The 14,499-nt window shown below is 41.6% G+C and overlaps 1 protein-coding gene across 1 annotated transcript in view; it reads right to left on the bottom strand.

The window, feature by feature from the left end:
• The window catches only part of kmt2cb (lysine (K)-specific methyltransferase 2Cb), a 57,129-nt gene that overhangs the window by 30,829 nt on the left and 11,801 nt on the right, over positions 1-14,499 (bottom strand). Inside the window, exons 6-16 of the mRNA XM_070845806.1 lie at positions 14,217-14,326; positions 13,440-13,602; positions 13,130-13,301; positions 11,246-11,360; positions 9,099-9,274; positions 8,531-8,904; positions 5,054-5,134; positions 4,049-4,776; positions 2,288-2,410; positions 914-1,030; positions 438-542 (exon numbers count right to left, since the gene is read on the bottom strand). Coding sequence (XP_070701907.1) covers positions 438-542; positions 914-1,030; positions 2,288-2,410; positions 4,049-4,776; positions 5,054-5,134; positions 8,531-8,904; positions 9,099-9,274; positions 11,246-11,360; positions 13,130-13,301; positions 13,440-13,602; positions 14,217-14,326 — 2,264 coding nt within the window. The remainder of the gene's footprint in view (positions 1-437; positions 543-913; positions 1,031-2,287; positions 2,411-4,048; positions 4,777-5,053; positions 5,135-8,530; positions 8,905-9,098; positions 9,275-11,245; positions 11,361-13,129; positions 13,302-13,439; positions 13,603-14,216; positions 14,327-14,499) is intronic.

Here is a 14,499-nt window from a genome sequence, read left to right as displayed (position 1 = left end):
TTGGTGTCTTGATAAGCAGCACCTCAAGTGTATATATTCTTAATCATGACATGATGTCATTCCCTGGCAATAAGATCTCAATCTTTGAATTACTATGCCCCACTGTTGACGTCATGGGTCCTGCTGTTTCTAAAGCCTTGATAAATATTTTGCAGTGGCTGTCGGATAGTTATTGTTTACAGAATTAAAGTCAGTACAGGTGCACTGGGTTGAAGGCAGAAAGTATGAAACAATAAAATTTCGATATCATCCTCTGTTATATAATCGAGTCCTGCAGGCAGTTGGCAGTATCTCCACAAGAATTAATGATCTCCTGTGGGAGAGGTCTTTAAGCACAGATTTAATTTCAGGCTATCTAAGAGAATGGAGCTGTTCACAGATGAGGACTCAAAATTAAATGCATCAGCAACACTCATAAGAATGAAATAAACAAACACCTGTTTTAGCGTAAAACTATCATTGCTGGAAAATATGACCACTGTGTTATGCATGGCGTTCTCCTCCTCCTCCTTGACTTGGTATGGTGTTTCTATTGTGGTGATCTGCATATTGGACAAAAAATACACAAAATGAACAAACATAATAATGTTATGACAAAAACATTATAATTTATCACTATAAAAGATGCACCATCATAAGAGTTAATGTGATCAGTTTGGATACATACACTAGTATACTACTACTACTACTATAACTGCTTCATTATTTGGAGGTATTGAGGAAACTGGCCCTCATGAAATGTGCAGCCTTTACCATGAAATGAAACTCGCAAACAATTTATGCCGTCATTATCATTACTACTTCTTGCAATACATCAGCCATGTCTTCAGCTGACGGAAAAACAAACACTGCTTTACATATAGGACAATATTTGCCAAACATGTTGAGTTGTCATCTAGCTGACAGCACGTACCCCGGGGTTGATGCTGGGACTCGCTCCATTCTTGCCTCTGGCTCTACCACGCCCAGCTCTACCTGACAGACCAGCCCCTCTGGGCCGCCTCCTCCCAGGGAAACCTGAGCCTCGACCCTGTGGAGGCAAGACAGAAATCAGAAAATGAGCAGTGCGGCACCTGAGAGGTAGGTATAAACAAGCTCCACTTGTTTGTAAAAGCTTGTTTGTCTTGCACACGCTGAACTGTTCAATTCATAGTTTGCTCAGCAGACAGACAAAGATTTAAACGTTTGCTGTGGGTAACCTTTCACATCTCCCACTTTCAACTCTCAGGTGTGTATATATTCTTGACTGTGCATACTGCACCGTGGGAGGAGCGTTGCTCATCCAGTTCTACAAAGGTAATGACCTTCAGCAGTGTTATTTGAATGGATGCTAGAAGTGTTTATATTGGAATTGCTGTGGCTTTGAAAATACTGTGTGTGTACAATTTAAAAAGAGGTAAAAATGACATTAGAAATCTTAACTTTTTAGAAATCTGTAACATTATTATTTGAACATCATGCAAATGCGTGAGAAAAAAACCTGACTCATGACATTTGACATTTCTGCCACACAGCCAACAAGTGAGAGAAATGAGAAAAGGCCTCTGAGCTATACAAAAAAAATGAGAGTTCCATTGTGCCCTTGGCACGTTTCCAACAGGAGGCCTCTGTCTAATCATGACTGTCACACTTAAGTCTAACTGAACCCTTGGAGCACCTGCCCCAAAATCCCTTCCCATTTAGCCCACATTCGACACTGATCCCAAACCAAGGCCACTGTGCCTCCTGATAGACACACTGTATGTTAGTTTTTAACCTAGACTGGACCCCTGCCACAGCGTACAAATTAACCCTCACCCTGCTGTGCTAAGAGTAATGGCTGTCACCATGGCAACCAACTGCCACAGACTTTTCACTAAGTCAGAATCAAAGAAGAAGAAAAAAATACTTGAGCGGGTTTGAATAAGACATAAAAGAAGAGATCACATCAGAGCATGGCTGACAAAGAGGAAACACACATTCACTCACAATTATTATTAACCAAATATTTGTGTAGACTGGATGTCTTGATTAAACCATATCCTTGATTTCAATTCAATGCAAGTCCAGCAAAACCCACTGTCAATATAGCCACATCTTTCAGTTAGACTTTCTAAAGATATTAACCTAGCACTGGTCTACAATTCTCCTCTTCTCACTGTAAGGTGGTGGTAATGGTTAGAGAAGGCTACGATATATATCACAGTGACATTGAGGAACGCTCAGGGAGTGCGCAGCACTAGGGTAAACAGAGGGCTAACAGAGGGCAGCTGCTGCCCTGCCATCTCTGGTGAGCCACAGTATTTACCACTCTGATGCTCCAGCCGGGGCTGCCAGAGGACTGCCTGGTCTTTGGGACGTCCCACCCCTCTGGCTGGTCTGGCGACCAGGACAAGGGGGAGCTCACACTGCTATGGGGGCTCCATGCACCCTAAGGTAAGGGGGGGCGGGTGAGAGAGTGAGAGAGAGGGAGGGAGGAGGGCGACAAAATGCAGCAACTTAAAAACAAAGCCAGCGAAGAAACAAAACATACAAAGGAAGATGTTAGAGAGATGTAGTGAGCTTCTAATGTAGCCATTTGGGAACTACTCAATGCACATCCAACTACGCAGTGCTACAGTGTTAGAAAGCTTCTCATGTGCCAAAATGTGAACAGGATAAGTTATGTTCTGTGTTGAAGCCAATCCCTACAGTTTTTCATGCATGTGAGCTCAAGAGGCATGTTTCTGATGGACTCTTTGTAAATGCAAAACTGGAGCGCACAATTGTGTTAGTTGCATTTCACACAGCATAATTTGCTGGGGCATCATGGCAGGAAAGAGACCCTACAACCTCTTGCCATGACAACCGTGTATGATTGGCGTATTGACAAAATAAAGGGAACTGCGTCAGCATGGCAGCAGATGAGCGCATCAGACAAAAAGCATGCCGGACTAAAGAGAAGGAACACTCAAATTTTCTTGCCTAAACTGTACATTTTTTTTTTTTTATATATATCCTCCTGTTTATATCACTGTCCACTAGTTTATTTGTTGTTTGTGTTGTATTGTACTAAACACTCTATTTTTGGTACCCACTGCTGCTGTAACGTTGTAAATTTCCCTGTTGTGGGATATTCGTTTACAAATATATATCTTATTTTAATTTCTGGAATAAATTTCCCCAGGTCTTGTGTAACAAATTAATTTCAGCCTTTCAATGTTTATTTAAGAGATGGGATATATCTAGGAAAAAAAAGCACATTTTGCAAACTAAAGTCTAGTCTTAGTCTACCCTCATCAGCATCATTCATAATATATTATAGCCATGGGTGTAATTGAATTCCCATTATTATTTGTCTGAGAGAGTCTATATTCAGTGTCTCAGTTATAATTCATTCATTTTAATGACACTGGGACACTTATAACTATCAAGGTATTCAAAGTTTTTTTCACTAGTGGCCAGCTGCAGTTGGAGGTGTAATATTGAGACAATAAGGACATGATAATGGTCACTGTAATGTCTGACTTGATGAATGCTCACCCTCAGCTGGATTGTAACGTGGCACATGTTTGTAATGTGGAAATGAGATGAACAGAGTGACTGATGAAAATGAAACTAAGGTGGAATATGGAGAGGACTCTCAGTAAAAGGTGTTAAAAAGCCATAGAAAATATATTTTTCATAGTGGAAATAATTAATAATTCAACTGAATACTGCATGAACACTGTGACCAACAAGTCACCGTGTTAAAAAAAACATGAAGAGCTTGCAGGTAGTTGGGGAAAAGCATAATTCGCCATGCTGTCCTCTTGCATAGACATTGTACTGCAAGGTATAACTTGACTGAGAAAAACATATCCTGAGACGTGTAAGTTGCTTCATTCAATCCAGTGTCTCCGAAAAAACGTAATCCACCTTCACAGAGCAGAGACCACCGGACACTTGCACACATGTCATTTAGGAGTAGTTGGGAGCTCTAATTATTAGCCTTCGCTCCTTACTGGGAAGATGAATAAGGCATAACTGAGGCGGAAAGTGACACAAAGCGACCCAGAGGTCTTCTATGACATGATATCCAGGTTCCTACCTGTTTCACTCGTGGCCTCCCAGGAGAAAACTTCCTCTTGGTGATGGCGGGCTTTCCCATTCCAATCTTAGGGGTAAGTGGTATAAGTGTGGTGGTGGGTATTACACTGCTGTGGTCGCCCAGTGAAGGTAGGATCTGGGTCTGGGGTGGTTCTCTGGGAGATGTGCCTCGGGCCAGAGGGGAGGAGTGGGAAGGAGAGGAAACCATTTCTGCCAACCTTTCCACAGATGTCTTCTGTGGTTTCTCCTCTGAAGACAGGCTGGAAAGTGACAGATTAGGCTTGCTCTCCTGTGTAGTGTACATCTCCTCTGATGTACTGGAGGCTGAGGGCTTAACAGTCTCTGTCAGGTTCCTGTGAAAAATACCCTCACTCCTCTCCTTGTTAAGTTCTTTTGGAACAGTTTCCAGGAAAGAAGCCCTGACTACATCCATACTCAAAGGCTGGGGTAGTGAGATCTCCATTGGTTGGTCCATGAAAGGTACTGATACAGTACTTGGTTCTTTGGTGGTTGAGATGATGGCCTTTAAATCCTTTGTGCTGGGGTTGGCCATGCCCTGCTCAGGGCAGGCCTCTGTCTTTGCTGGTTTGATTTGTAATGCAGTATCCTGTGTCTGTAGTGCCTCCATAGAGAACTGGGCTGGAAAAGACTCCGACTCCTGGCAGGGAGTTGCTGAACATGCAGGACTCTCTGCAGATGTAAGCTGGGCTCTTGCTGCTGGTTTTGTTTCTGTAAAAGGAGATGCACAGTGGTCAGAGCAACATGTGAAAAAAAACATAACACTGTATTGGTTTCCACTTCCATCTGATAGCTCTTGAGTGGTCAACATCACTAAAGAAATGTTAATATCATAAATATAAATGGCATATGGATTTGGCTTGTTTTATTACAGCCTGTTAATGTTTAAACTGTGAGCAGAACAGCAATCGCTGTTGTATTAATGCAAATCAATACGAGGCTCCACAATGCAGATTAAGTGCCAATTAAATAATCAGTGTGTACAAACCTGGTTTGAATTCCGTTAGGATTTTGTTGACAGAGGGTTCAGTAACCTGCCTCTCAGCAACGTCTGCTCCCGCTTTGACTTCTAAAAGAGAGAAGATTCATTATCAAAATTTATATAAGAAAGAAATGGATTATATACCAAAAAATTGATATGCATTTATTAATAGAGAGAACTAAGAGTCCAAAGAGATTATGATAATGAATACATTAAGATAAAGTGGTAAGGGAATAAAGAGAGTGGACCGTGGAGGAAATGCTGTGCTTGGATGCCCAGCAAGATAAGAGAGATTTCTATTCTATCCACTCACCATTTCAGCTCTAATGGTAAAAACAAACAATACCATACTATAATGTGAATCCCACAGTCGTGGAAACTCTTCCCCATTTAGTAAAACAACTGAGCTTTTCATTTTAATTTTTTTTTTTTTTTTTTTAGAAAAATGTGAATAATGGTAATACTTTATAACTTGTAATTCAACATAGAAAAACCTTGTGCAGATCACAATAATCTCTTGAACCAATAAATGGAAAAGGGAATTTTATATGCTTCAATATTAGGATAAGTTGAAAAGAAAGTCTAACATGTAAAATTAATTTCACTGCTCGGATTTAATGAAATATTGCATTAGCCTTGAAAAGGATGTGACAGAAGTGGGTGGCTTACAAGCAATCACAATGCACAGAAAGACAAGGAGGCAAGCCTTTATCACAGGCTACATTTTAGCATTAATCTAGTGCCTCCTACCCTCTCTCTCCATTTCCTTTTGTATTAAAGACATCAATGCGTTTGACTAGTGTGGTATGAATAGAACTAGTCATTCCTGGCTATCGGGCATCCACACATCGAGCCAAAATACTGCCAGACAGCCTCTGACCGTACAGATAGCCTAGTCTTAACGAGGCACCCACCATTTCAATCCACAAGTTCCCATGTCACACTGATCCTGACACACACATGCACCTGCTAAGCATCTCTGCCAGGGAAAGCAGTTACCATGACAACCAACATCCCAGGGTCTGTGTGCTCTGGGCTCATGACTGTGCAGCTTGCAGGTGCTCATCCGGTGCCGATGCCAGAAAGTCAATTAGGAGATGGGCCTCCAACCATCTCCAGCTTTCAACTATTGACCAAGCCGAACACACATTCTCATTCATATCAACACCCTGCTTCCTATATCTCCTACAGTGAATAAGGTGATGGTTACGATAAATACAGGGCTTTGACTAATGCAGCAGAGGCCTAAAGTCAGGTCGAACTTGCAGTTGCTCAATGGATCTAACAGCATCTGTCAGTTCAGTCACAGTAAGCCTGCTGTTAAACCCTGAGTGGTGGAGAATCCTGGCAGGTGATAACAGCTCCGGTTAATGATTTTAATTACACTACATGTTGCTAGCAGTTGGCAGCATAGTTATGATATCATATAACAAAGCCATAAAAAATCTGAAAATATCGAAGTATATTTCAGAACATTATTACAGTAACTTCCCCCATATAATGTCAAATACAAAAATAAAATTTTACGTACTTCAAGAGACTTTTTAGTTTTTAAAAGGCCAACAAAATTCAATTGGCCACTCTTAATAACATGTACAATGTTTGTATTTTAGATTGATGTCTTTTCGAGAGAACATGTGAATAATATAACGGGAATTGTAACGTTAGCGGGCTTCAAGGGTTTCGGGTTAGTGTATAAATAAATGTTCAGTAATTCTGTGTCTCGTTTGTTATTAAATTCTTGTATTTTATCAGGTGCAAAAAAAACCAAACAAACAAGATATCTGCATTTTATCATCGATCACCCTGCTCTCAAAATATTAGCGTCGGCTGTTATAAAACCCATATCAGTTGCTCACTACACTCAACATGTTTTTCAAACCACAGTGGGAGAAGCATCCCCTTGCCAACTGAATCCAATGAACAGGCAGTTCATGATCACAGGAAAAAGCTAGTAAAGTCAGAGCACATGTGGATGTGAGCAGAGCAAGCAATCTGTGTGAGCAGCCATGAATGAGCCAGCATAGCTCCAAGGCAGGTTTGCAGACGGGATCTAATATCATCACCATCATGCTACTCTGATCCATTCTCTCCTGCCAGTGGAGTCTGCTGTCTAGACAGAGTGGGCAGCGTAGCTACCACTGGCGAGCTCACCGTTAGTTTCCCTGATACTCCATTCCACTGCAGGTAGAATTCACATGAACCAGAGTGGAGATGCAGCTCTGAGCTTCATACAAGCAGATACCAACATCATGTAACTCAAAGTGTTGGTACAGCTCGCACTACAGTAAATCACAAAAGCCCAGTGACCAGAGGAAACATCATAGACAGCCAGTGAAGGGGTTTACTAGTGGGACGGTCTTCTGCTACTGAAAGGCATCTAGCTAGAAAGGCTCATATGTAATATTCCAAGTCTAATAATTCTGACTTGAAAACATTAGGGCTATCTCGAAGTTTCACTATAGATCGGTGATATCCTTGTTAGTTACTCTTATAGGTTATAAAAGCAACCACAATTAAACAACGCAGTTCTTCTGTTCTGCCTAAAGTGTCTGAAATCCCTGAATCCACAGGGCATGACTTACAGAATGAATCCCACTGAAGCCCCTTCATGACAACACAGCTTGTTGTGCTTTGATTTAGTGTCACACACCTGTTGCACCTGATGCACACAGCGATATGACAGACATCAGATGTGGTCACAGTGTCTTAACAACCTCTCACCCCGGTAAATACCATTACCAAGTCTGGACTAGTCTCCGAAATAAAGACGACTGCAAGTCAAATGTAATATTGATTTACAGTGGTTTTAGCATCCAACTTTAGTGCCCATCTCTGTGTCAAGAAGTACTGTGTAGTTTCACTTTGATATGCACTACAGTGGGGGAAAAAAAAAACCCTCTCAAGCATCAATTTCTCTTCACATAGACTGGCAGAACATACTACCTTCCCCATGAGACATGAGGGAGAAACAAAGTACTTTTAACTTTCAAAACTGAGTTACAAACACAATGGAGTTGCTTTAATCTGTTGCTAGTAGGACACCATCTGGTTATTAGCAAGTCCTCACAAAGTGCTTCTCTCTGGTCCAAACAACCTCAGTCCAAACAACTCCCAAAGCTTTCATCTGCAACAACTGCAACTTTCAAAACTTCATCAGCGCCGACACGACAGCCTTATTTTGTCTTGCATGGCCAAAACTTTCAACTGCTTCTGCATGGCTAGAGGCTGAATGAATGAACCTTGAACTACAAAGATTTTCTTTCATTTTCAATCGCATAACCTAGTGCTTGTGTGCATGATTTTGTATAATCAAAAGAGTTATATTCTTTGGCTCGCCTTTGCAGTAACAAGATATGATTAATACGATGATAAAACAGATTAGATTCTCAGGAGGTACACTCGGGCATAGAGGAAAATAAAGACTTCTAGATAACACAAGGAAAGAGATCAGAGCACTTATCTCCCTGTGCATAATCTAACCTTTTTGGAAGAAAGACCCACCAGGCGTCTGGGCTGACGTGGCCAGCTTCTCCTCCTGGACGGTAGCCTGAGCAGGCTCTGGATCTGAGTGCAATGGAACAGCGAGTAATTCCGGTTTGGGGTCATTGTGCATTTCAGGAGGCAGCGGAGTGCCAGGTTCTAGGTCCTTGTGCTTTTTAGCCAGCTGTAGGCCAGTCTCAGAGTCTGTGTGCATGGAGGCTGACTGAGGGCTGAGCTCTGGGCCGGTGTCCATATCCTCTGCCTGTAGCGCCTGCTCTGCAGCAGGAGACCTGCAGTTGGAACAAACATAGTCCTCTCTGGGGTGGATTTCTGCTTGGCCTGAGTTCTGACGCTCGCACTCCAGGTGTAGCCATCTGAAAGCAGTGCACAGGAATTTTAAAGGACTGTTTGACAAGGATATCTGTGAAATCCCAAAATGTGACATTTATTACTGTGGTTTTCCTAATGTTTCCTTACCAGGGAACATACATTTGTTACAGGAATAAATGGAGGATAAAAAACAGTTGCATTGCATTGCATTTTAGGTATTATAACAAATGTTCCGTACCTCTTACAAGTGTGGCAGAAGAGTAAGTCTTTATGATGCTCAGGGTCCAGGATGCAGGCACACGTAGGACAGCACAGAGCAGGGTCCTGGTTCTGGACACAGTTCTCACACAGCAGGCTGGTATGGTGCCATTGCCTGCTGTTTCGTGTTCCACATTGGATACATACTCTGCAGTTCTGAGGAGCGAAAGAGGCCTTCTTACCAACATGACATTGGAATTCATTCAGACCCAATGCAGTATGAATTAAGTGTTTCTGCTATACAGATTTGGCATTGATGTCCAGGAATGGGAAACAACCATGAATCCTGTCCAGGCCCACAGTGAATGTGAATATATATTAAAGACCATGACTCATGGGCCAAACTCATGGGGCAGAGTGTGGAAACATGACTAAAAAACATCAATATTTTAGGGCTTGATTAAATGGTTTAAAAGCCAATTTTCTATTCAGAAGGATAATTTAGACTAAACATTTTTCAATAAATGCCATTAGGTTTACACATAATAGTACAAACAGCCTTTTAATGAATATCAGTACGACTTTTTAAGACACCTCGCGTACCAAGGAAACAAAGTCCCACAGCTTTACAAAAATCACTGGAACAGTCTCATTGAGCAGTGTTGTGAGCCACAAAGTAGCACAAGCAACTACATAGCAGTCAGGAGTTTTGATAAAATATCCACACCAACAGTGTGCACCGGCGAGCAGAGGTGCTTTGGGTTAAAAATGGCTATTTGGCTTCTATTTCAGCAGCATGCTTCTTAATTGGTGCCGTCTATTGAACATGGTGTTTGCACTTCAGAATATTGCTCATGCAGGGAATGAAGAGAAGCTGCCCAAATTTTGACAAAGCCTGTATCTGTATCACAACTGTATAGACACTTGTTTTCACACACAAAATATCATTCAAGAGACCATTAAAATATTCATGATGAAAAAAAAATAATGGATTTGTTGTGGGCCTTATTTTGTTGGCTTATGCAGCTTTCAAACAAACAGGTTCATACATTTTAGTGTAGGGTTACTTTAGGTTCTTTATTGTGAATGCAAATGTAATATATAACTAATTTTATATGGGGCTTATTCAATATTTAAGTTCTCTAAACCTACTTTGAATCTGGAAAAAAAAAAGGCTATGATATTTTGGATAAGATTCATCATTTTGTAGAGAAAAAAAAGTAAATTCAACATAGTGATGGTCATTTCCAATCGTCTTATTTTCCAGAAGACATGGTCATAAATCTTGGTCGCGGAAGGTGTGCCAGCATTTACTTCCTCTCTGCAATATAGTGACTTTACAGTTTAGTAGACTAGCGAGCCACTCAGCTTGAGTATGCTTTTTTCCCCAGGCACAGTCTGCCATGGTATTGCTAGTGCTATACATGATAAACAACATCAAGAGGAAAATGACAGAGCATTGAAACTGGACCTATGACTCATTTTTCATTGATCTCTACCTTAGCAAGATGATTGCACTCAGAACAGAACTACCATTTGAGTGGGAACAGGGCTTGGTGGTGGGCACCCAGTATGTGTGTGGGTTGTGTTCCTCCTGTGCTGAGTCAGATAGAGAAGCCAAGTGTGAGGACCTTTCATCACCTGCCGGCTCTATTGCTATGGCCTCCCCCAACTGTGGCAGAAAATTGGGTGGCGTGTTAAGCAGCTGCCTGAGTGACGGCCACACCATTTACCCTGCTGGTGGATGAAGAGCGGGGCTGCACTGAGAGATGCGTGTGATTAACATGCACACGCGTGAACACACCCATACACATTATGTTATCCTACCGCATTGATGCTAAATTGAAGCCTTTAAAAGATCAGCCAGTGTGAGTCATTTCTTAACCACAGGAAGTGTAAAGACAAACCACTGAAAAGTCATATTTTCATGGATGGTGGACATTTCATTCTGTGCCAGAACAAAGATCTGTATCTTGAATATTTTTCCACTGAATATAGCTGTCCACACACAGTGGGAATTTTGTGTTGCAATTTGCTGCAAAATAACACCTGGTGGAAACAATATGGGCCTCATGAACAGCGGGTTGGCACTTTAGTAGAAAAATAACTTTACAAAGTAGCCACGATAACCCTTATTTTATGTTGTCTTACATAAACAATCCAGCATCACATGAAGCTTTTTCCTACCTTGCATCTCCATCCGTTGGTGGGGAGAGATTCCATAGCAGGTTGCAGACAGAAGGTATGGTAGCCTTTGTCACACATGTCACACACCAGCATTTTAGTGTCCTCTCCCGGGTTCCTACAGAAAGAGAAAGAGTTGTATGAACAAGGGACAGCATAGGACTTTCACATACTGCACATAAAGTGCAAATAGATTCTCAGGATTTTATGTATAATAATCATATGGATGATTGTCAGTTGAGCACTTGCTTCCCTTTGATTTTTCCAAGCCAGGCAAAAGCACACCAGGTGTATTCTTTAAGATATTTCCATCCTTTGTTTGAACTGATCGGTTGTTTCTATAGATACTGGATATCCGTTTTACAGCAAATATCAAATCCATTTATTATCTTGTTAATGAATAAATGCATGAATCAGACGAGAAAACCAGAGTGTTGGTCATAGGCGGTTGATATAATTAATACAGGGATGATTGTTGCGCCACAGAATGGTATTTTTGATTGTTAAACATGCAAATGGCCTTTTTCTGGCAGGAACAGAATGCATTTCAATTATTTTTGCTTCTATAAATACAAATAAGATTTGAGATTAGTAAGACATCTGCAATAAATGCGACGCTATGCGCAGACAATGATAATACGATTTTTGAAGGAACTGTTTGAAGGAATTTGGAGCATTTCTCCCAAAGGCATTTCTCACTATTTTGATCAATTAATGGAGAAAATATTCAAATTATTCCACAATCAAAATAATCATTAGTAGAAATCCAATACAAAATAGTTCAAACAAGCTCCACCTCAACCAACAACAATAAAATCACGCTTTTACATCAATGCCCACTTTAAGGAAAGCGGCCTTGTGCATAAACCTTATCTACGCAGTCTAATGGGTTTATTGAGAGTGTGAGTCGCTCCCAGTGTGTGAGAGAAATACTGGCATGTTGTTGCAGCCACAGTAAAGAGTGCATGCTATCAGGGGTAGTTAAGTTAATTTATTCAGCCAAAAGTTGTCTGGATAAGTTCGGGTTGCAGCATAGCGGTAACTGAAGGCTGTGTGTTGTGTTCGCTGCCACACAAGAGAAATAAAAGGTTCCTGTTGGTGCAACATGACTAGACTGTGTTCCTGCATTCTTCACAGCAGACTTGGTCCAGACTGTGAAGAGCTAGTTAGAGTTACAAGTCAGACAAAAATCAATTAAAAATGGACTCTGAGCCATTAATCCGGAAAAAGGAATCGCAGCTTGCGAGTGGAGTAACAACTTAGTTGTATGGCAAAAGCAAGGACATATATATTGGGGAAGTGAAACAGATGATTGATCAAGAACATTTTGTTTTCTTAGTGACATGGTAACATTTTGCTATGGCGCCAAAACAAAATCGCACTAACTGAACTGTTATAGTGATGTTGTAGTCAGTTTAGCATGTTAGTAGTTTCAGCATCCTATGGTGGCTGATCTCATTTATTTTATTTGCCAACACAAATTTTCATACTCTCATTTGGTGAGTGGCGGGTGCTAATTTTGGACCCTGCATGAACCCCCACTCATCTTGAAAAACACCCTGCTATGCAGTAATACCATGGTACTCGGGTTTCTATGCAAATACAGGATTGGAAGCTCAATGGACAATGTTCACCTAAGGCAAACAGGCCTGGTTGCCAGCAGAGCTCCTGTGCTATTTAAATAAGGTCAGAAGGTACGAGACTGAGCTTTAGGGTACAACGGCCAGTTAGCTCCTCACAAACCACAGAGGTAAACAAACCAGCAGTGAGCGCCATGCCTGGTAGCTACAGAGAAAATTAGCAAGAAGAAAAGTGAAAGAAAAGCCAGGGAGGACAAAAACACTCAGTCTGAGATACGTTATTTAGGCGAGTGGGAAGGTGACTCACTTGCATGTCAGGCAGATTTTGCACTCAGGGCACTGCCAACCTGCCCTCCTTAGAGGGGTCACGGCCATGTCCAGGCATATCCCATGGTAATGCTGACCACAACTGGTGCAGAAGAGCTGGTCCAGTAGGTCCCCTGGACTATCACATAGCGCGCAGTTTACCTCATCTACAACTATGGGAAGGAAAATTAGACACAGGGTTTAAGTACAATTGATACAATGGCACTTTGTATTTAAAAGCTATAGTTAAATAATTTGCTTACAGGAAATTATTAGAAATTTGACAATGTATCCAATTCTAGTCATCTTACATTTGTGAATGGCCAATTCAGTGTGTTCTGGGCAGAGGAGTGAGAGACTCCTGATATCCTGAAAGGTCCCAGCTGCCCCCGCACAGGGGTAATGGTAGAGTTGAGCACATCCTTCGGCACAGCACTTAATGGATGCTCCAAGGCGCTTACAGTATGCACAGTGCTGCAGAAAGAGCAAGAGAGAGATTATTAAATATGTCTAAAATGTCTTGATCTGCAACTACAACGAATAAATTCCTTAAAGAACCAAGGAAACAACTAAATCTAAACCATGCTTACATCTTTTTATGACTGACATAGCATATATAAAGACACTGCTGTATCCTTCAATGCCGCTTGAAAAATTAGTTTTTGGATTTCAAGACCCCTGTTTAAACCCCTATTTCAGCCCACTGATGATACAATTCATTACAAAACATGGTCCTTTCACCATTTCTCTCAGTTCTGTGAGTGTGCAGTACTAGTCACTTTGCAGATCAAGTGGAAGACCTGCTTGATGGGCTACACGATCAATGGGCTGCAAATGCAATCGGAGAGCTGTGAGCTGTGCCACTGCTAGCACTAGGAGCTAAGCTGCCATGAGAACTCAGCCCTGTTGAGTGGCGTGACCTTTTCCATTTCACAGCTGAGAGATCCACGCTGCCGGGCCCGACCTTTACCAGCCAGTCTGATCCATCAGCTTTGCTGTGCTTCACTGAAGCAGTCCCTCCCTGCTGCCCCAACACATTAAGAAGGTGTTAACACCTATTAGTCCATGGATGTTCTCCCCTGACTCACCTTTGTGCTCCCTGAGTCAATGGCTCTGTCCACATTAAGCAGAGATTGTCCCTCGCCCTCACAAACACCTTCGGACCACAAGGCACAACTCCGATGTGCCCAGCATTGCCCTGAAATTTCGAGACAAAAAGGATGTCATGATAACAAAAAGGTTAGAATCGAACTGATTATGACTTTTGATCAACACACTGAACATTTACGGATGGTGCATGCACAAATAGACTTTCCATTGGAAGTGCCAACAATGCTTGAAAAAACAAAACAAAACAATGGTTGGTCTATT

This window comes from Pempheris klunzingeri, chromosome 15, assembly GCF_042242105.1.
Source record: "Pempheris klunzingeri isolate RE-2024b chromosome 15, fPemKlu1.hap1, whole genome shotgun sequence".
Lineage (NCBI taxonomy): Eukaryota > Metazoa > Chordata > Actinopteri > Acropomatiformes > Pempheridae > Pempheris > Pempheris klunzingeri.
This window is presented reverse-complemented; position numbering and strand designations above follow the sequence as displayed.